Source organism: Pectinophora gossypiella, chromosome 14 (assembly GCF_024362695.1).
Source record: "Pectinophora gossypiella chromosome 14, ilPecGoss1.1, whole genome shotgun sequence".
In the NCBI taxonomy this organism is placed as follows: domain Eukaryota; kingdom Metazoa; phylum Arthropoda; class Insecta; order Lepidoptera; family Gelechiidae; genus Pectinophora; species Pectinophora gossypiella.
This window is the reverse complement of record NC_065417.1, coordinates 6,574,165-6,598,814: the sequence shown is the minus strand read 5'-3', so window position 1 is coordinate 6,598,814 and position 24,650 is coordinate 6,574,165. Positions and strand designations below refer to the sequence as shown.

The window sequence follows — 24,650 nt, the reverse complement described above, 5'->3', positions numbered from 1 at the left end:
CAAATCTTCAGGTTAGGTAAGAGGTCCCTGTAAAAACGGGATAATGCTAGGGAGACGAATAGAATTTCCCCCATGTTGACCTTAGTAGATTTATGATATTCCCGGGATCTTAAACAGTACGGGACAATTTAGGCTTTATATTTTTATCTTTCATCAATAAAAGCAGTCATATGACCAAATATACCTATACTGTGACCAAACACCTGTGCTTATTTGCACTTTTAATTATTAATACATGAGTATTTCATTACATGCTGATTACGAGCATGTTACAAGTGGTTTACATAACTTGGAGAAGCGAGCGTGTTTACGATTAGTGAAGATGGGTAAAAGTAAAAGTGGTCAGATTGGGTGGCACAATGGACGCGGATCATAGCGGGTCCCACGCCGAAAGTGAGAGGCCGTCATGTGACCGCACACTGGGTCAAACTGTTCTAAAGATAAGATGAACGTGCTTAGATATCACTTAGTTTCATATGATTGCGAAGGTCAACAAATAAGTGTATCGGTTTAAGAAATTGTTGTTTTTAGATTCGTAATTGAATAGAAATCTCTCCCGGAATATACATATAATATATGAATCTAAAACTATACGTAGCTAGTTTCTTTTTACATATTATTTACACTTTATGAAGTACTTAAAGTTTAAGTGTGTTATTACGTCGATGCTGTCACATCAGCGGACCTAAAATTGAGTTTTACAGCATAATTTTACCTGTAATAACAGTTTGCATTCGAGACGCGAATATAAAGACTTCCAATTTCCGTGTTGTCATGATCATAAAAGGTGTAAAGAGAACGTATTTCCAAACGCGTCCTTTTCGTACTTCAAACGAAATCCAACTTAAAGTTGCTTTGCGAAGATTCTTACGTTAATCAGTGAATTTGTGTTATGAGTCAAGTGAGATAAATGGTTAGAAAGTGCTGTCTTGTGTAACTCGGGCGCACCCGGGAGCTATTGCCGCATATTCCCATATCATTAGTAACTACTATTTTCATAATTATGTAAAGACCATACGCCGTAAAGAAGCATTTTCTATAATGTAATGCAGGTGCTTTAATCTTCTCCGTTTCTTAAACAAATAATGCCGATTTCTTTCCGCTCTAGTTTACGTTCTTGGTTATTTATTCCGATTGATATATTTTATGGTTTTTATTAGCTACTTGAATTTAAAATCGTGTGAGTTAAATTATATAAGAGACTGGTGGAACTTAAGGGCCCTATCTTACTAGGACACCATGGACCAACAAAATAAATGCAGTTGATATTAGTCTTGTTTTGGGTTGCGCAACAAACATATCTACGTTCTGTTGGTGGCGTGACTGAGGCCATGGTGTCATAATGAGATGTTACTCGATCTTACAATCCTGATGAAAACAATTGGGTTAAAAAGATCATCTAAAAATCAACATTGTAATTTGACATTTTCGCATATTAAAAGTAAGTGCGCAATGTCATCAAATAGCAATATTGCTTTTTTAGATGATTTGCTTTGATGTGGCCTTTTTAACCCCCTGTTCTATTCTAAATTACTTAATCTATCTTAATTTTGCTTTTAGGCAAAAGCCTCCTCTTTCTTTTTCCATATTTCGCCGTCCTGTGCGTTCTCCGCAATTTCATTATTTTTCCGTAATTTTCAACTATTATTGTTTTTATTAGTAGCTTAAATTTCCCAGAAAACCTAATCGTTTTTCTAAATACGCACCTTTATCTTTACTCATGTGTTAAGAATCTGTTATGAGTTTTATTCGCAAGTTGAAATGTTTTTACAATTCATAATTGGTCATTGTAGTTGACGCCGCCGATATCTCACCCGTATCTCAACGAAAACTCGCCGTGGAAACATACTTGAATGCGGTACGGTCACGCGCAGTTGTACAATACTATCTATCTTACAATGCGTCCTTCAGTAGCGGTAAATGTCAAATTTAATGCACCGCGGCCTTACCTTTTAACTGTTGGGGGAAATATTTCGCACTTATTATTTTTGTGATTTTTTCTTGTTTGAAAATTTACACTTCGATTACTTAAATCTTAAATTATGTGTTTGACATGTTATTTTGAGTCTCTTTTTCTTTTTGCTTCGACAAATCTTACATTTTTATAATAACAATTTACCAACAGCATCAAATTGTATAATTTTTATGTTTAAGTAGTTAATTAAATTGCAAGTTTACAGTAAAGACTCGTTTTACATTGTGACTTAGTTTTCCTTATTCTTTGACTGTGAGACTTATAATCACAATTCGCGCACTTACTGTGCGCGTGCGCTTAATGTCGCGTACCCGGTGGCACGCGCTGATTGATCGATCGATGTCCTTAATATGTGTTCTTAATGACCGGCTTATACCAGAATACTGTACTCTTAAAAGCCTTTTTGTCTGTGAGGGAAGTATGACAATATGCATAATACTTACCTACTCCCTTATTTGATTTTCTAGACGATAGAATGATTCCACTATAAAAATAATGTTCTACTCTGTTTTAAATCTTCTTTTGAGTTACATAAGTTTTATATAATCACCTACTTAGGGCTTTTTATTTTCACGGGTTTGACGTTTCCTTGATTGAATTTAACCGTGAATTTTATTATCCGCCTCAATGATCATAGAAAAACAAGAGTGTTTTTTTTTTTGATGTGACTTATTGTAGATTTGCCGCAAATGGCATTAACTACTTGGACGGAACAATACTTAGTGCAAAACTTATTAAGTAAGTATATAAAACTACCCGGTACCCTCCGGTTGATTGAGGGGAGGCCTGTGCCCAGCAGTGGGACGTATATAGGCTGTTTATGTTTATGTATGTTTATATAAAACTAAATTTATCTCTATACTCTATACTAAAATATGTTTATAATTTATTATGACAAGGAATTGTTTAATTTGGTATGTATGTTCTAATGACATGACATACATGGCCAGTGATTAGCATACTGCTAATACTACCTATTGATCTAACTGAATATTGCTACAAGTCACTAAATTGTTAATTGCTATTCCCTATTTGATAACACAGTTTGGTTTCCGCTTTATTGGTAAAAATATTAATAATACAAAAGCCAAATCAAAGAACCGTTTGAAATTGCTTAGGAGTAGCTTATGTTTTCAATAATGAGAAGCAATTTTATTTACTTTTCATTAGCCAAATCTATGAGTAGTGTATGAAGTAAGTAGGTTCAATATAACAGAAAATTGCTGTTTTAAATTTGCCGTTACGCGATTAGAAAAAGAAATTTAAATTGGCTGAACATCCTGCACTTAACTTTTTTGATTGGTCCCATTGATTTTGGTGTGACCAGCTGACCCGCTGCGCCGGAGTTCGCGTGATGCGCCACCACGATTTCTCGTGCGCCCCACGATTCCACTCTCACAATAATTCAGACTATAGACAATAAAAAAGTTTTTATTGCGGCCATTAGCTTAATCTGACCTTAGACTGCGTTTGCTGCGCTTTACTAATGATGGTTAAAAAGTTAACGTGACTTCTCGATTCAAATTCAATTGCATTCGAATTCAGAATGGTGGCAACGGCACAGGTCGATTATTTAATCTTGCTTGTAAACGTTGGTCAACTGATGGATTGACAACTCGTCATTTATAGCTATTACGTTATAAATATTGAAATTCAAACTCAAAATTCAAATTCAATATTTCTATTTCGTAGGTAACATAATTACATTTTGAATCGTAATTTTTTACATAACGAACGTCTGATCCGCCTAAAGCTAGAGCAGCTTCTCACAACCTGTATAGGCGGAGAAAAGAAGCTATAAGAAAAACCTTGGCGACGGTTTTTGAATTATTATATAAGTATGTCAAGTGTTTATTGATATTGTAATTATAAAGTGTCGCGATTGACATAAAAAATAGCATTTCGGAGCTGACGTAATTTAATTTCAACGTTCTTCGACTTTAACAAAAATATAAAGTGATTGGTTCGTGAAAGTTCCATTTTCGTTGAAGTACAGCACTTACCAACTGTCCCTTTATTCTTCAAGTGATTGACGGCCATCATAAAGCACTTCTTCGGCGTCGTAAAGTCGAGAGATCAATAATAAGGGTATTTGTTTACTCGGTCATTGTATCAGAAAGTGCATCTAGGTGGAAAGCTGGTTAGCCCGGCTGCACCCAACTTTCCAATAGTGACTGTTCTCGGCTCACATCCAGCCCACACTCTAGAACCTGCAGCATTAATCAGGCCTTTCTATACTAGCTATAGCTCTTGTTTGGAATCCAGACTCTATGGGTAGTTCCATTTTCAAAAGTTTGAAAACTATAAAAGCTTTCGAATCATAAATAATTGGATAGTTTCCTAGGTTAAAGATAAATTATGAAATTCTGATTAAGTACTAAATAAAGACAGATCTAAAGGTGGCAAAAAACGTATTCATTTTCTATTTAACTTGTTTAAGAATATGAATAAAGAAAAATTTAATAAGTTCGAAATTTTATCACGTTTGTCTATGATATCACAGGTTGCTTTTTCATGCAAATTCCATAGTAATTTCGTGTTTTGATGTTTAGTAAAAGAACTTAACTGTTTTGACTGGTTGGAAACTGGCCTATTGTTACGAGCTTATACTCAAATAAAAATAAGTCAACCAGTCTATATGTACTTAATAGAAATAATTGAACAAGTCCCCACCAGAATTTGTACCCGGGACCTCCGGATCGTGAGCCGAAAGCTCAAACCACTGGACCACGGAGGCCGTTTTCATCAATTAATTGATACAATATTACAAGATTTATGATTGTTATGTATGGGAATACTAGTTTGGAATATTTTATAGAGAGAGTCTCATAGTGTGATATTGATTCATGTGCATTTATAGATGGAGTGACTGATAGTGATTCGATAATTCATCACTATGTAGCGGCATCGCGTTTTAGAAATTGTTTTTCGATCCGTGTACAAACAGAGTGCAACTAGTCGGAACGTTTATCATTCTGATCATAACAGATACATACATTCTATCAAGAGAACATTTAACGTGTAGTGTACAAGACAAGATAAGATTCTCTTATAATATAATAGTCATCTCATCATCCAACTACTTATTAAAATTTACCGTGTAGCCGATAGGGTTGTTAACATATTTCTAAATTGATATAAGATAATATTGCGTATAAACTGCCCTTTACATTTCATCTAACAACCAAACTACTTATTTGTTGCACTTATCTAAAAGAAAATAAAGTTCACACAAAAAAATCTGCAAAATTGTAAAAAAAATACGACTCTCGTATTGTACTCACTTGCATTTCAGTACATAATATTGCTAATTCGGATGAGCATAATCTCTCTCATACAAATAGTAGCTTTATAGAAAACGACAATACTCACATACATAAACTCACGCCTACTTCTTCCCACCGGGGTAAACAGAGACTAAATTTCATTTGCTTCGATCCTGACACACTTCTCTTGCTTCCTTCACATTCATCAATCGATTCATACACGCACGCCGGTTCACAATACTTAGATCGTACTAAACCATTTCTAGGGCCATCTCGAATTTGGACAGGTCAGTCTCAAAAACCAATGTAAGTAGTAGTAGTTGTTGTTGTTAGAAAAAAACTTATGTAGAACATTGATCTAGAGAAATTTTAATCAACCCAAACGATAGTATAAAGTAAACTCAAAGTAAGGAAGGCTGTGTAGAGGTATTCATTCAGCAAGATCATGGTCAAATAATACGGTATTAACAGAGTGAAATGTCGTGTCTGTTTGTTTGAGCTGCGATTGAGACCGCCACGATGCTCTTGCGGTCTTATGAAGGACGTATCTACTCGTATTACTCCGCGGCATTATGGAATAATGTCTTTGCTTCTACAATTGTGGAAATATGGAATTTCTCTAGCATATGAAATTTTGTAGATCACTAGCGAGTTGTGCGTGTGTGTTTATAACGAAGCAGAAAACACTGTTATGTGGTATTCTTTAATGTAAAGAAGCTGCAAATGTTTGCTTATGAATTAGAACGGATTTTGGTATGACTAGCTTGTAAAGCGATAAATACTATATAATTTGTCATTGCATACATTAAAAGAATTCAGGCCGCGTAGAAAGAGCTGTAGCATTTTTTATTGACGTGACTTTTTGTAGATTTTTCGCAAATGGAATTAACTACTTGAGCGGAAGACCTGAAGCGAATTTAATATTCTATAGTAAGTAATTTTTACACCTTATCATCATTTTGTACTTATAATATTATATTAAATTACTTTTTTGCGGAGATGGGAGCCATAGGTATGGCAATGAAGGACAACGATAGGGACTGTATCCTGGAACCTGACAGAGGGCAGCACTGACTGTCAGTACCATTCGTCCTAATACGGCTTTAAAATGTATTTACTCTGGACGCCATCCCACTCGCGTCAGACAGAGTACTAATGGGCGGAAGACATGAGGGAAACCACTGCCCTATTTTTCCATAAAAAGAAGCATGGAGAATGCTACACCGACGAGAGCGTGGCTCTTATATTAGTGACGATTTTTTTCTAAAATAATTACTAAATATTTTTGTTCGACTAAAAGAAAATAACCATCTACATAATCGTGTTTACAGAAACCATAATTATATGCGTGAATTCAACGGTCAAAGGACATATTAGATTTATAGACGTTGAGATAAGATCAATTTTGCATGGAATACCGTTGTTTTTATATTTTTAAACGACTGGTGTGCGATCTAATTTAATCATTCATGCGATGGTATAGACCAGGAGCTGAAAATGAAAATATTATAATGCAGGCGGAACGTAATCTTCGGAATTCAGAAAAGTAAAACAAGAAATTACTTACGCAACATTACACGAAGTTTACATTGGAATGTTTCTTATTTAGAGAAAATAATCGAAAGAAATTCACTGTTTCAAAGCGGTTTCTATATAAACTTAAGTTTGTATTTTCTCGGAATGTGCTTGGCCTATAATGTGGCACATTACAACGGTTCGCGAATTCACGGCGACAATTAACTTCATTTGTTTACATTTGCCCCTCGTTCCACATGCTAATATCTCGCTAGTTACGGGTTTTAACCACAGCTTAATTATTATTCCACTTTGTCTTCAGCTCATAATAACTGTACAAAATTAGTGTTAACAAGGTTGCAAAGATTTTATAGCCCGAAAGTAATGCGTATCAAGAATGTGTAAAAGTGAAAACTAAATAAAAATGTGTGACAATTTAACGTCGAGAGAAATTAAACTACAAACTTATGTAGGCTAAGTATGTAGACTTTGTTTAAACTGGATGTCACGAAACATAAATGCCTAATACGCCGCGTTACGGCTGACTACAAAACGCGGACGATTGTTGAAAAGACGTATTACTTTCGCGTCACACTGGCCTTAAGACGTTGTCTTTGGGAGCGCATGGCAGCGCGCATTACTCCACGTCTGCGCGCATGTCCGAGAACGGCGGAGATACGCGCACGCGCACGAACGTCGCACGCGCTTCTAAACACGCGAGTTTCTCGACAACTTGCTCACTATTTACATGTCCTTACCAATTCAGTAAAAAATAAAAAAGACTAATCAAAAGCCTGTAAAGTAATGTACTTACTAAACTTTACAACGGTCTTTGCGAAGTGTTCTGTACATAAATCATTGGGAAAGTACGTATAAGTAGCCTTTTTTAGGGTTGGTCTCTTGCTTCTATTTATAACCCAAGAATTTTGGTCTGGAGTTTTTAAAATGTCCTGTGAAGGTACGAAATTATCTGTTTTTATACTGTAGGTATATGCTTAAAACTCGTGAAAGCTAGAACACTAACTTTTGTATTATTTTTAAAGAATGGGGATCCGTTAGTAACTTTGTACTATTTTGCACTTTCGGTAAATGAGCCGCCACTTTACAAGCAGCCAGTTAATGCGGATTATAATGGCCTATAACCTTTCAGAATTGCATTACGACTTATAGTAAGTATAAACAGGGTTATAAATTATTGTATTTCTGATATATAGGCTGTTACTTGACTGTTACCTTTATGTAGGCTGTTAACCCCATAACTAGAAGCGGAGCGAGCATAAATTACCTTAGCATACATTTAATATTCTAACGGAGAGGCCTTTGCCCATCAGTGGGACTTTTCAGGCTTAATAAGATAATTAGACGAAATATACTTAATAGTAAAAAAATCAAATTCAAAATCATTTATTGTGACACACAGGTACAGTGGGTAGATGTTACAAAGATAATAATAAGACCGCTGCGCTGTGATGTGCCGGTAGGCGTACAATTTTTGGTGAGGCGAGAAGTTACAGTGTTTGATAATTTTTAATTTGTTTCACATGCTAGAAACAGTAAAATGTAGTATACGAACAGACTTACAACAATTTTTGTACTTATAGAATATCATGTCATAAAAATAATAAAATAGTAAATATAAGTAAAAAAAAAAAAAAAAAAAAAAAAAAAAAAAAAAAAAAAAAAAAAAAAAAAAGAATAGATTTTGTGAGTCGGGTAACTTGATATCTAGATAGTAGCGTTATTTGAAAGTTAGTACACGATGTCCTATCAAAATTACGACAAAAGGTAACATACAAAACACGATCCTCCACCTATTACGTAAGGTGGCTTAGAAGGAATATAAATTACACATTTAGAAAGGTTGGTAACCAATGACAGCATAATTCAGTGATCATCAGCCGTTTATATCGTAGCACACGCACGGCAACCGAGCAATGTATGGTCATTTCACATTTACCACTTTCTATGCGTAGTATTACTAGTACTATCAACTCGACCGGTATGGGAACCAGTCTGTTTATCAGCCCTTCTACGCTGTTATATGTTTTCCAGCAAATATTTTCATACTTAACAAAAAAATCCACTTGATATCAACTCAGAATCATAGTCTGAATCATCCCTCAAAGCTTTCATTACGATGTCACTGACACCCTGAATAACACACACACATTCAATATATTAAAAAATATTTATTTTTCAAAATTGGCTTACATAGTCAGAGCTTTTTGAACGTCAAAAATTTAAATTACATATCATGTAACTGGTTGTAAAACTACTACCACATCGGAATCTGTAACGCTGAGGGAATGACGTGGCCAGAAAACCTCCCAGCACAGGGCCCTAGTTAGGACTAGGGCCCTGTACTGACAGTAGGCTGTTTCATGTCCTATACTATACATATACTATACTTCTTTTCAAACTCACACACACAAACTCGTATCTCTTCTTCAATTTTCTACTCTCATACTTATCTGTTATTAAACCTATATGGAATTCTTTACCTTCAACGTGATGTCTGTACACAAGCCGGTAGTAACGTAGATAGATGCTCATCATCATCATCATCAGCCGTATGATAGATGCTCAGTAGTATCCTTTCTTATTAATGACAGGATGCTTTCAAGTATTCATTGTCATCACTAGACTAAAAGGTACTTACACTTAATCAGTTTTACATATCTATTGTCCTGTTCGCATAATGTTCCTGTGGGTACAATCGGTTATAACTCCATGTTTGATACCGAACATCGATGTAAAACAATGAACTTTATATCGCCATTCTCGTAAGGACACTTATCTATCATGTTTATGTATTATGGTCCTTTACATATGTTAATTCGGCACCTTTTCTTATGGTTATATGCCGATATGGGAGCCACAGCGTCAAAGGACAGTATCGAGAAACAACTGGTAGACATATATATATAAATCTGATATTGATGCACTGCATAGAGACAAGAGGAGGTTCGTCTCGCCGAAGAAAAGAGAAGGGTGGACTGTTATTTTTTTTTGACGTTATTGCAGTGTTGCCATATACAATATTAACTACTTGTCCGGGTAACTGTTTAATAGCAAATGATAGATAATTAGACGATCTCTAGGACATGCCTGGGATGATTAGAAGTACTTACGTTATGTTCTACGTATATAATAATTGAAATTTATTGTAAATACCTGTATGTGCCTTTAATTCATTGCGTATTTTTTTAATGATAATCACTATAGTTATTATAGTCTCTTTAAGTTTACTCCTTACTCTACTACTACCCAGACTCTGCATAAATCGTATTAAGAAGACGTGAAGGAGGCACCTTGCGCCAAGGATGAGGCAAGGGAGATGTTCCTATTTGAGTCACCCGTTCCCTATCGGCTCACTACCTATCACGTTGTTCTAACAGAAAGCTCGATGAAGTCAGAGTACTTAGTTCATCTTGCGAGAATCCATAATCATGATGATTAATAAATGTGCTGTATTAGTGAGCGGAGCGGCGTGGTGGAAGTATGCTCCATACTCGTTCCGGTTGATTGAGGGAAATTTATGTTATGTTAATGAATATTTTTCCATTGCCTGCAGGACGTCAGAGCTGGTCGCGCTGGTGGCGGTCTCCTGCACGTTGTTCCTGTTCCTGCACACGCGGGACCTCAGCACCAAGCTGCGACGCATGCAGCGACTCAACGATGACGTCACCGCCTTCAACCACCTCACTGACAGTCAGTATCGCTAGTTTAACATCATGATCCTGCTTTATCAGATGACTTAAACGCTTCCATTTTTTTTCTACAACTATGCTCGTAGATCAACTTGTGATAAAACTGTATTTGCAAATTTTAAAAACTAGCTGCACGGTTTATGAAGTTTAATTAAAAAATGTTGATCAGATGCAAATTGAAAAAGACCTATAATATCGCCACAGTCCGTTAAGCCTCACACGGCATTTAATAAGTAAATATTAAGAATTTATATTTTGCAAAACATGCACATATTACCTAGAAAGTAAGACAGGAAATAGCTTACTTACCTTTTTTCTTAATCGTCCATCTCTCAGCCATTACGGAGAAGAAAAAATAAATAAGCTTTGTGTTTCATTAGCAAAAATATATTCTTACTTTAGATAGTAAGTTGCAGTTGAAACTCAGTATTTATCTGTGCATCTAACGTTAAAACTCTATAATTCTGTGATTATTTTCCTCATTATGCAGCACGCTGTGAAACATGATGTAATTACACAGATAACAGTTACTACACGATGTAATGCTGAGGAAAACACAATTAACACTCAAAAAAATAACACGGAGCATACTGTGAAGTATCTGACAGCGTGAAATTAGGGAATCAGTAACAAACAGTAACAAATTAAATTCGGTCTCTTCATATCTTATCATACTCAAAATCGACCGCTACATCGTCACGAGGTTTAAACTTCATTGGAGGTCCCGGAGGTCCCCGGTACAAATCCCGGGACATATCACAAAAATCACTTTGTGACCCCTCGTTTGGTTAGAACATTACAGGCTGATCACCTGATTGTCCGAAAGTAAGATGATCCGTGCTTCGGAAGGCACGTTAAGCTATTGGTTCCGGTTACTACTTATAGATGTAGGTTAAGTAGTCGTTACATGACCTATGTTAGGGGCCTTTGGCGGCTCAATAGTAACCCTGACATCAGGGTTGATGGGGTGGTAATCTACCTTACAACCCACACGATAAGAAGAAGAACTTCACTGGAATTATGAAATGCGACGCCTTGGGATATCTTAATTCGACGTTACAACTAACACTTGATATGTTAAGTGATACACAAACTTTACTTTCGTAATTGATTACATTTTTTTATTACGACACAATATGACAGTTCTATAGCTGACAGCTTCTTCTTCTTCTGCCGTGTGGTTCCAAGGTTCCTGGAATGGCTCGTGTAGCGATTACTTATAACATTAGTAGGTAAGTAGTAACCAGGGAGGTTAAAATGGCCACATCGAAGCAATTCATCTAAGAAAACAATATTGCTATTTGTCATTTGCGCATAAGTATACAAGTAAATGCGCAATGCATACAAATGTCAGATGAATTGCTTCGATATGGCAATTTTAACCCCCTAGGACCTGGTCTTATTTTTCAGACTATCAGGTGACTTTAACTTGTAATGTCTCTTTCAGTCTCTAATGACAGATATACATCCAACAATTCCGTTACGGAATTGTTGGATGTCGGCATGAATGAAGTCCGTAACATGCCGAATGCACGCATGCGCCGCGCACTCTCAGGAGCGGACCAACTTTCACTACCACGAAAAAATAATTTCATGGCGTTAGCGTTCACTGACTCACGATACCGTTCACCGCCTCTCCGATACTTTTTACCGGACCCTGGGAAAATGCGGTTTCGAATCCATTTAATTCGATCAATCTTTTTTCCAAGCGGCCGTTCTATTCCAACGAGTCAACAAACAAATCGATGTCGCGGTTCAATAAAAAACTAACAACCAAACAGTGGAAACAGTTTTTCACGCGTTCCCAGCCTCTCGCCAAATCAGCAAGCGTATCGACGCGTAGTCACATGTTATGGTCGTTTGCGTTACATTTACCACATAACACGTAACTTTGAGTTACAGTTATTTACGTTGTAATTCGAATGTCGGCAACAGCGGTAAATACGAACGTGTCAGTACCGCAGGGTAATAAGGTTCGGCGGTGAGTCAGCATGTCATCGCGACCGCAGCAGCGCCGGCGCGGGGGACGGACATGTGCACGCGCACCACTTCCTTATTGAGTGCTCTCGATTGCGCTTTGATTGGACACGGACTGGGGAAGTCATGTACATACAGGGAAATACTATCTAATCTACAAAATTGCCATTATTATCCTTCGAGTCCGAAGTAAAGGCTATCGCAGGAATGCTACACGCCTCTCCCGCTGCGAGAAGATAGGCTTACTAAGAATATAGGGTAGCGCAAATGATAGCTTACCAAATTCAATATTCCTCGGTCGACATAAACGGTATTTACTCGGTTACCATCATCACAATACAAGGAGATTTCCAACTATCTTAAAGTGTTGGTTGGTTGAACGATAACTATTAGTTATCGAATTATTTTATACCTAGCACTTATCTTGTAAACGTAGCAATTATGCGGCTGATTGGTGTAGGCGAGCGTATAGTACCGACGGGCGGCGAGACGTCAAATTGCCCCAACGCCACCCTATCATCGGATTACATAACGCGGGTTATTATGTTAATGAACGTAGAACGGGTGACCACACCGTGAAAGGTCGTAGACCGCTCCGGAACGCCGCAAAAACACGTGTTTACATTTGCCAATTCCTTCATAAAGTCTATATTAGAAATCACAGCCTGCTATTACACGAATGGTCTCCCTGTGCGGTCTCTCATTTATTATAATAGCCTTTATTTTTTTTTACTCTAGCTTTTATAATTATAAAAGAATTTAATTTAGTTAATTGTAAATAACTTCCAGGGAAATAAAGCGATCATATCAAGTTTTAATTTTCACACACCTCGAATGTTAGTCTATAAAAGATTTTATTTACTTGAGAAAAGAAGGCCGATACGGAAGAACCATGCTGTAATAAGATCTTCTGAATGATACTGAGTAGGCCTGTTTTACGTGGTAGTGATGACTAGCTGGAAGGCTACTCGTCGCGTAGGAAATTACACGAGAACGAACTGCTACTCTGCATGTTAATTATTTCCTCCCCGAGACACATCCAGACCGTAAAAAAGATTTTATTTCGATGGCTGAACACACCTTTTATACTGTGAACATGGATATAAAACAAGCAATATAACATTTGAAATAGTATTACAACTTGAAACTATAACATATTTATGTCGTATGGAGCCATGGTAGCCGAGTGAAAAGGACGCTTGACCCTCACTGTAAGGTCATAGGTTCGAATCCAGCACGGGCCTAAATCAATGATTTTCGAATTCATATTTGGATAATGGGTGATTATCACGTGCTCAGCAGTGAAGAAGAACGTTTCGGAAGAATGAGACCTAACCTGTGTTGTGGGGGGCGAGCTGGTTTTCCCATCGCGGGTACGAAGGTAATTTTTTTTTACCTTTTTCCTCACCTTATGGTTGTCTGGAAGAAATCGCTTTAAGCGATAAGGCCGCCATTTGCCATGTACTTAGTTAAGAGACTTTTTGTAATTATTTCTTTTTATTTTGGTGCAATAAAGTGTATTTGTATTGAAGGTCAGACAGGCAGTCGCTTCTGAAAATAAATGGACCTGTCCAATCTTCACGTAAGCGAACCCGTGAAAACGGGTTCACACCAGTGAGATGACGACAACAACTACATATACAGGGTGTTAGTGACATCGTAACGAAAACTTTGATGCATGATTCAGACCATGATTCTAAGTTGATATCAAGAGATTTTTTTATTTTAAATAAATAAATAAATATCGCACTTAAGATACAGATAACACATTGGTGCATGACCTTACCTGTCTAACATTATAATAAGGTATTTATCCCAATCCCCACGTCGCCGTGGACAGGCGTGACACTGGATTCAGTGAATCCTGCGCCGGCGCGCGATCCCGTTACCAAGCTGCACCATTGAGATTCCCTATCGCCTCCGAACACCGCAGCCCGGCTCACCAGATCCTCATTTCATGCTTCATAAATATAAATCATATTAAATGCACCGCTGTGAATCCAGTTATTGTTCCCGGCAAACAATAGATAGCATCCCATTTATTAAACTAGGACAGCTTCGTTTCTAAGCTTTTTCTTATCTTTGTTTTCTTAGAAAACAAACTACAAACGCCCATCTTCAAGAAACTATTACACTATTATTATTAACTATTATTATTTTATTTAGAAACTATTTACAGTGAGTACAAATTATGGATGTAGTAATTAGTCTAAATAGTGTAGTGTCTTCGACGCATCTCTCCATATAAAGCTGTTAACTCGCAAGCTTTTGTTCTTTAGTCCTAATAGACAACATATAATGTAACATAAAAAGAGACAACAAAACCCGTCGTTATGATAAATCACTCCTGCAGCCGTGCCTTATAATCTAAGGCCTTTTAAAGCGCTTCACTGAGTTAATCTACCATAAAAGCTATGAAGATATCTTCCAGTTTCTAGTTATCCATAAATGCGCATAAAAAACAGGTGCATTTGTTCGCGTCCGGAGACTGCAGGCTAGTTCTAGCTAGTATTACAAAGAGAGCAACGAGGAGACAAAGCGCGGAAAATGGTCATACATAACGTCGAGGGAAGCGACGCGGGCGCAGCGGCCGCGGGCGCAGAGTGGTACTTGTACAACTAAAGTATTGCAACTGTACCGTACTTATTCTATTTGCGAGTTACCATTCAAATGTCCAGAATATCTTACGATATTGTTTTAATTTATTGATTATTTTTCAATGATCAACTGGCTTGTTTACATTGTACACATTATATTGTTTGTTGTTCCTATGGACATCTGGCCAAGTAGTGACTGCCCTAGTAAAACTACGTATAATGAGTGTGTAAATCAACGGTGTCTAAACAATACCTACCGACGAAGACAGGCTACAAGTCTAAAGACAATTTGCAGTCACTGAACTCAATAGTGAAAGATTAACATCATCATCACCAGCCCATTAACCTGCCCACTACTGGGGCACGGGCCTCCCCTATGGATGGATAGATAGGGAGATCGGGCCTTAAACCACCACACGGGCCCAGTGCAGATGGTGGTTATTAACGACTACTAATGCAGCCGGGACCAACAGCTTAACCTGCCTTCCGAAACACGGAGGAGCTCGAGATGAAAACTTTTTTTTTTTGTGGTCACCCATCCTATGACCGGCCTTTGCGAAAGTTGCTTAACTTCAACAATCGCAGACCGAGCGCGTTAACCGCTGCGCCACCAAGCTCCTAAAGAAGAAAGATTAACATCACATCATATTAGTCAGGACGTGACTGGTCATGTTTTCATACACAAATGTTCATAAAATTAATAATTATTTATTATTATTATCGTTTTATCTAGAATCAGTAAGTATTGTTTGAATTGAATTTCAATTGAAACATGCTTTGGCATATCAAACTTCATAAACAAGTTTTATTTTATTAAGTACATTAAGTATGGCTTAGGAAAGTTGAAGAGTTGTGAAACAAGTAATAAATCCTATCTCCGTTCCTTTGGCGTGTATATTTTGCGCATCTCTTGAACACTATCATAAAGGTTCCTCCGATCACTCGGGAGAAAGTCATAAAGTAGAACTTTCTAAGAGAAGGTAAAGCGGTGCGCTTACTTATTGAATTTTATTGCCTTTCGTCCAATAAATACTTTCGATTAAAAATATTAGCTACCATTAGAAGGTTTCAGTCATACTAGTTCCCGTTTTCATTTCTCCTTGGCCATGTAGAAATGCAAAGTGTATACGTAGGGAAGTTTGGTGAAGTGATATATTTCGGGCAAAAAATCGCAATTCATTATGTATTGGCAGAAAATAAAAAGGATTAAACACAAAGTTCTAAGACTCATAATATGATAAACCTTATGGTAGCAGGAGAAGCATCGTCCGTGTAATGTTTCATCATGTAATCATGATCCCTAATCACCATAAGGTTTATCACATCCAGCATACGACATCGTATCAACAGTGGCTGCAAGTTGTCTTTGATTAGGGATTACGGGCGTGAGTTTATGTACGTGTGTAATGATGTTAGTGACAGATTCCTACATGCCCGGGATGATGAGCAGCTGTATACCTACATTTTATTGGTAGCGCGTTCGTGGTGTCACCCGACATGGTGTCCTAGTGAGATAGGGTTATACTTACTAGTAGTATAAATCTTAGGCATAAGTAATATAATTATATTATTTATATTGCGCTGACGGGCGAAGTGTCGCAAGTTGGTGCAGAAATTACGACTGGATAGGTACCGATCAATCGCCATTTACAGCGAAAGAAACGTTTCATAGCATTTCATGTAATATGATACGCGCGACCGCATAAATCTGGGGATAATACAAAACTGGAGGCTTTTGTGTTTCCTGGATTGACAAAACCGAGCCGTTACGTGACATACGACGATTTCTAATAACATGAATATTCAACTTCGCGTACCATATGGTGCTAGATAAACCTATATAAGTGTTGATATAAGTTGCAATGATAATACGTACAGTCATGAGCAATATAATGTACCCACCTTAGGACTCTGTCGCACTAACATATTTGACATTTAGTGAGACTTACAGTTCAATTTGTCAAAAAAGTTTATGTGACATGGTACCAAAGTGTATACATATTAATGCTCGTGAACGTACTTATTTATTTAATTTTGTTGTTGCTGGCTGGAACTTCGAAGCGCATCTCGTAACATACTTCTTTGATGCAATAAGTAATCTTAATAGTAACAAGCAAGTTAAAAAATTTCGAGTTTTTATAACTCTTCTACTCGTCTACTTCTTTTGCTATTATGTCATTTTAGGTAAACGTGGCTGCAACTTGTTTTCTGAATACTATTCCCAACTCATTGGATATTACAGGCGTGAGTTTATACCTCTGTGTATAAAGTTACAAACCAATATAGCTATTATTCAACTTAACAACCTAAACATTGGTGCTGATTTCTGCACGCACCATCTAATTTTATTTTAAGTTATAAGTACCTGTCACTTTCTTACGCTGAAAAAGAAAGGGGCGGGTAATCGACAAGCATAAAATTTATGGAACACACGTCAATGTTAGGCAGAAATTTAAATAACGCTTCCAAAATTTTACATTGGCCAATAACCCGACAGAATTAAGTTGACAGCGCACTTCAAACGGGTTGCATATCGAGATGCCTATTTTGTTCGCTCGGGTTATTCATTCATTTTAAAATTAACAGTTGTCAATCATCCGTCCCTTTCCTTTTCGGCGGGTAAGAAAATGACAGGTAGAATTTTAAAGTAAAATTAGGATGTGTCTGCAGGAATCGGGACCATTATCAATAATGTATTGTACTCATTCTATTTTTCTTTTGTTTTGTATTTTGTATTTTCCTGTTTGTGCAATAAAGTATTTGTTATGTTATGTATTTGGCGATGGTAAACAAACATCAATCTCTAGTGTCAGTCATGAATAGCGTTCAGGGCTTAAAGTTCTATCGTGACATTTACCTGACCGTACTATACTCGTCCGTCGCATTGTATCGAAAGGGCGGTCGTTGCCTGCGCGAGCGCACCCGGAAATAAAGGTGCTTCTACACCATGCAATTAACTGGTGAGCAAGAGTCACAAGTCATCAACGACTTTATACTCACTTAGGTAACCCCTACGAAGCACGGATCATCTTACACCAGAATAAGGTGATCAGCCAGCAATATTCTGACCAAACTGGGGATCACAAAGTAATTTTTGTGATATGTCTACACCGGGATTTGAACCCGGATCGTGAGCATTAGGCTCAACTACTGGACTTCTGTAGTTACTGCTAAAGTAACACATAGGTAAATCAATGCTTATAGCAGTTACTTGCATGGTGTACAGACACCTTAACAGCCTCGCCATTGTGACGTCACTGCCCGGGGCTGCCCCGCTGTGCCCTGATCTGCTTCGGTTTGCTCCGGAGTGCCCGAAGTGTTCCCAGTATGGAGTCATTTGAATACCATGGCTTGTTTCTGGCTCTAGTCTGGGTATAGCCGGTTAAGGAATGCATCACGATATATGAAGATTAGTATAGATACATGTATACTATGTTAAGTAAATATGGGCATTTCGGTATATCTGATGTCATTTTTTGTACCATATTGTTAAACGAATTGTAAAGCGATAAGTATCTTAGTTAATCAGCGTCTTTCAATTGTCAATTGAACTCTTCAAATTATCAACTGAGTTTGTATAATTTAGGTACCATTTACAATAGAATGTTGTAATAACGACAACTATTAGGTACGACCCAATTACTCTAGCCATGGAGGCGGCTAATCAGCTCGCGAGACCAAATACTTCAGGACCCCGATACCGAACCTGCCGGCGTGGTCGATGATTTCCATCAATCAGCGCTTATCGCTATCGACCCACTAGGGACGATTAATTCTTTCAAATATTTTTTCTCTCAAACGACGCCCTGAGCCGAGGTTCGCGCCCAACTGGCCTGTTGTCTTATACGTTGTGCCGGGTGAGAGCCTTCAGCACTCCCCATTTGTCCGGCCAAGTAGTTAATGCCATCTGCGGCAAATCTACAGTAAGTCACTTCAAAAAAAAATGTACGTTCTCGCATAAAATTGGCTATACGAGCCATCATAGAGCACACCAGAGAGCAGACTTTCCAAGCTCTTGAATGACAACCGTCAATGAGTCCACCAGCTGCTGTCGCTGTAGTCGAAATCGACTGTGAAGCATCATCATCATCACATTTTACGATTTCACTCTATAATGCATATCTGATAGGTAAAGAGTATTTCTATTTCTATTTCTATGTTGTGATTTCATTGTGTGGCACACTGTAGTCACCAGCTGAAGAAACCATAAAATATACCTACATAACCTATACTTATGGATGTAGGTAGGTATAATATCTAAACGCTGTGTTAGTGATGTGCCGTTCCCGGGAATGTTCCCAGAGTGGGAATGTTCTCGTTGTAAAAAATATTTAATAGTTTTTTTTCTTTTTTTTTTTTGACGTGTCTTATTATAGATTTGCCGCAGATGGCATTAACTACTTGGCCGGACAAATGGGGAGCGTTGAAGGCTCTCACCCGGTACAACGTATAAGACAACAGGCCGGAGGGTGCCCAGTTGGGCGCGAACCTCGGCTCAGGGCGTCGTCTGAGAGGAAAAATATTTGAAAGAATTAATCGACCCTATAAGCGCTGAATGAGGGAAATCGTCGACCACGCCGGCGGGGTCGGTATCGGGGTCCTGAAGTGTTTGGTGTCGCGAGCTGATTGGCTGCCTCTATGGCTAGAGTGATCCGGTCGTCGGAATCGTATATTAGGTCCTTCGGACGCCGATACTTTTCAGTACCGTCCCTAAGCGGGATCTATTCGGAAGCCGCAACTACCAGGGGATTTGGGTGGTGCGGAGCAGAATCGAAAAAACGTTTGGAAGCTAATTTGAGCCATTGGGCAATGGTTGGCAGACCTAGGTCAATGTGCAGATTTTCATTGCGAAGGAACCACGGAGCTCCCGTGGCTTTCCGCATGAAACGATTTTGTATTATATTTAATAAGCAGCCTGCTTTCCTTTTTCAAACTGTTCTTTCTTGTACTCTGGTTTTTTTCTAAGGTTAGGTAATAAAGCTCTTTTTACATACGTTATGCGCCTTTTACTGCCGCGAACGTTCCGGACACATCACTGTATGTGCCTATTTATTTATTTATTTTCATAGGATAATAAACAATTATACATGATATGTTAACAATAGGTGTAGGATATTTTCACATAAGTACATGTACAATCAACCACCTTATCCACGTATTACTGCCTACCACGATTTTTTTTTTTGAAATTACGTCTTACTACTGATAGTAAGGCTTGGTAGTCACACGGGTAAAAAAGACTTTATTTTATGTTCGCATTGACTATTTGGCCGGAAAAATGGAGGCTGATGGCTCTCGTCCGAAAAAAGAGTTAGGTATTAGTGTAAATTTTGCTAATAGTCCGAACTGATTAAACCGATATAATAACTTAGAAATTTAAGCAAAAAAATAATATTTTATCTGATAAAAGATGTGAACAAAAATTATATGGTTAAAACTCTGGGTAGTTAATAACTATTGATACCCTTTGTCCTTGTGTAGTAATCTTACAAAGTCATTGTTGTATCTGCTAGTTGTTATTAGGTAACTACCTGTTTCTCAAGATGCTGGTAATCTGTATTGTAAGTAATCATTATACTTATTTGTTTTGCAATTCACGCGCAGATAGCAGTCGAGAGGTCACTTCCCATTGTTTTTACATAAGTTAACGCCTGTTTCACCATTTGCTGGTAAACTGTCAATCTTCCGGTGGTCCGTTTAAAAAAAACGGTATGTAGTTATAAATATAAAGACGTGAGGGGTTAAAAAGGCCACAACGAAGCAATTCATCTAAGAAAAAAGCAATATTGCTATTTGACCCTTGCTTGCATTTTTTTTTGACGTGACTTATTGTAGATTTGCCGCGGATGGTATTAACTACTTGGCCGGACAAACGGGGAGCGCTGAGGGCTTTCAACCGGTACAAAATTTAAGACAACAGGCCTGAGGGTGCCTAGTTGGGCTTTGTTTGCATTGTACACTTATATATATGCGCCAATGTCAAATTGCTTTTTTAGATCGCTATTCGGTGTGGCCTTTTTAACCCTCCTGGTTATTTTGATTACTTCCACAGATGGTTCCGGCAATATTAAGCACGCTATGAAGATTTACCTTAGACTTAACACGAAACTAAATAGTTCGGCTAAATATTCGGTTCGATAATAGCCTAACCGGTGCATCTCTAGTTATCAGTAAGTAATTAAATTTTTTCTCCTCCCTCTCTCTTTTTTTTCCGTTTTTTTCCTTTTTTTTGTCTCGATTTTAGCTACGGTCTTTCTAGCAAAGCCATAACGCAATCATACTTAGACAAATCAATGTTGGAAATACATACGAGATAGACATTCTTATCAAATGCGTATATAATTATCTGCATAGCATCATGGTCCACTTCCTTTTTGTGTTTCGGCCCTTTGGAATAGAAACAATTTATTTCTAGATTTTTGGGTCATTATACACTATGGTAAAGTCGAGCAGACGACTTTGTTGCATAACATGTACAATTTTCCGGTCAACAGTTTGTCCATAATGTTGTTATTAGTGCCGTCTTGCTTCGTTATGTGGCACTTTCTATTTACATAACAGAGGTAACGGTATTGCACTAAATTCGATGCTTTCGGATATCAAAAAAAAAAATCAAAAATTTTAAGCAAGAAGGATGCCTGTATCAGGTGGCTCCGCTCCAATCCGATATGTGCTCCGATATGTCATTGACGATGACGTAGGACTACATATGCGGACATAATGCCACCTCAACAATTTACACAAAGTAAATATACAAGTCACAACGTAAATGCAAAAGTAATGTCATCTGTGGCAAATCTACAATACGTCACGACTCACGTCGATAGAAATAACTTTTAAAATTGTTATACATGCTTATAAAGTTGTCGTCTGACAACTTCAATGCCTCCCCAGATGGTCATACAAATAGGTACTTTTAAAGCCAATAATAAAAGTTGATAAAAGTTTAGACTCGTAGACGATATACAGTACAAGCTGTCTAAATTCGCAAATTCGACGCGTAAAGAAGACATTAACCTCGAAACTACTTTGCAGGTCGTGAAATTATCGCATAAAATCGTCGCCGCAAATGACACGACCCGGCGGGCGATCAACTAGACACATTGACAGGTTTAATATAATATATTAACTCGCGGTTTAGCGAAGATTCATGTAGAGCTCATATCATTTAGCAAAGAACAGGGGGTTTAAAAAGGCCACATTAAAACAATTCATCTAAAAACATTTTTCCGGTAGTCGGGTAAAAAGCAATATTGCAATTTGACATTTGCGCATACAAAAAATAAATGCGCAAAGTCAACAAAAGTCAAATAGCAATTATTACTTTCTTAGATGAATTGCTTTAAATAACTGTTTTTAATTTATTTGTGGTAGCTTGTAATTGGCCTTTACTTACTACTAAAAGCTCCCAATAAAAAAAAAGATAATTTTGCCTCAGATAACATTACCTGTTTAAAAAACCAGATATTTAACTTAGAACTTACACGTAAGTTATAAAAAGCGTCAAAGCGTTACCGCAAGTGATTTGATGGGCGATAAAATGTTTAGTATCAACAACTCGGCGTCACCCCCGCCACAGCCGCGGCGGCGTGAGCGCAGACGATCGTAGTCACGGCTGTAATGTCATTACCAGCACTGACCTCCAATATCCAGACAGGTTATTACCGATGATTTCTAGCTGAACTAGATTTTTGTCATATTGACACTGTAAGTTACTGCCGTAATTTAAAGATAACAATTTATTTTACGATTATAGCCCACTTTCATACAAATAACTTCTAAGTACAATAGGCTAGTTTCTAACTAGTCAAATCAGTTACTTTTTCTAAACTTCAAAACACGAAATTACTATGGAAATGATATGAAAAACCACACTGTGACGTCATAGACAAATGTGACAAACTGTCGGACTTATTATTACGTTTTTCTTGATTAAAATTCATAAATAAGTTAAATAGAAAAAAGAAAATGTTTTTAGATGTGCCTTTATTTAGTCATCAGGATTTCATAATTTATCTTGAACCTAGTGCCCGACCCAATTGGTGTATCAAAGCGCACGTTTTCGTGGGCATATAAAACGTAGTGAATTGTATTATCTTTGGTTATATACATACAAAGACAAGCGATGCGCAGAGTTCCCCTCATCTTCTATTCTCGCGTGTTCGGTTGTTTCCTTTTCGTCGCAATCACAAAGAAGATAAAAAAGGTATCATTGTCGAACTTCTTTCTTTCTTCCAAATCAGTAAGTACTACACCTACACTTAGCACCTGTGTAAACATTCTGTACGCATCCCACCGATGAGCACATACACTTACAAATTACAAACCTGTCAGGAAATGGAGCGTAATCCAAAAGATTACTCTTCTAAGAAGCTTTAATACAATGCCAACTCATGTACTTACCTACCTATACAATATGAGAGTACTCTCGCCCATCTAGTATGAGATATCGCTGCGCTTGCGCCGCTTACTTCTCAGTACAACGCCGTTTTACCTTGCCCTCGCGCCGACCACGTGCTTATGTTAAACACTTTGCTTCTCAGAATTTCGACTCGCTCTGTTTTTACCGAGAACCCTTGGAAAGCAAAATAAGTACGCTAAACAAATACCGATGTAGCCTGATGCGCACGATTCCATTAATGATGGATAGCTTAGAAAATAAGTCGTGCAGAACTTTGAAATTAAGTAAGTATTTATAACTTGTAAGGTTTTTATTTTGACACCAAGCTTTTTTTATTTATGGTAAGCAAAAATACAATTTCATATCACCTGTTGAACAAATGAAAATAATTAATATACTTACAGTCATTAATAATGCACACACATACAGCTTGTCTTTTTGTTTTCGTTTTTATTAATATGAGTTCAATAAATAATATATAAAAAAATAAAACGAATTACGGGTTTCAGAACTTGCAGCCTATAAATTATTTATACTGAATACTTAATTAATTAACTTTTGAGCATGATGCGCACAGAGCCGGGAAAGCGAGACATGAAAGCAATTAATCTAAAGGCATATAAAAATAAATGCGCAATGTCATCAAATGTCAAATAGCAATATTATTTTTTTATTTGAATTGCTTCAGGCCTTCAGTGTGATCTTTTTAACTCTCCTGCTTTCCCGCCTTTGTGCAAGAAACAATTAGGTTAGTTTACTTATTACACTTTTTATGTTACTATTTCACGTCGCCCAATAGACTCTAATTTTAATTTGCGATAACATCACAGGCTAGAATCGTAAAATATTATTGCGTGGCTACAGAAAATTGCATTTAAAAAATAAATAAAAGCAAACGTTACTTACTATATTCATGAATACCTCGACCACATACGTCGTACTTTTATAAATTGTTAAAACATGTGCATCAATTAATTGAACTCGGCCGTATATCGGTGAACAATCCTTTGCCTCAGGGTAAGCTTGCATTCAGGATTATGAAATGCTAGTGCAGTATTATTATTCGATGGTTAGAGTAAATAAAACAAGGAATAATGCTATCAGTCTTGGAGAAGCGTTCTCGGGTAGTCGAGTAATAGTTTATTTTTCATGTGGAGAACATTGTTGCCTCAGGTTAGAAGGCGTATGTCTAATCGGAAATCTAGTTTG

General features: G+C 37.4%; 1 protein-coding gene across 5 annotated transcripts in view; it reads left to right on the top strand.

Moving 5' to 3' along the window:
* LOC126372309 (heparan sulfate 2-O-sulfotransferase pipe) overlaps positions 1–24,650 on the top strand; it is an 82,297-nt gene that overhangs the window by 26,876 nt on the left and 30,771 nt on the right. For all 5 annotated transcript variants that reach the window (XM_050018003.1, XM_050018006.1, XM_050018005.1 and 2 more), the window contains exon 3: positions 10,331–10,467. In XM_050018003.1, the coding sequence (XP_049873960.1) occupies positions 10,331–10,467 (137 nt within the window). The remainder of the gene's footprint in view (positions 1–10,330; positions 10,468–24,650) is intronic.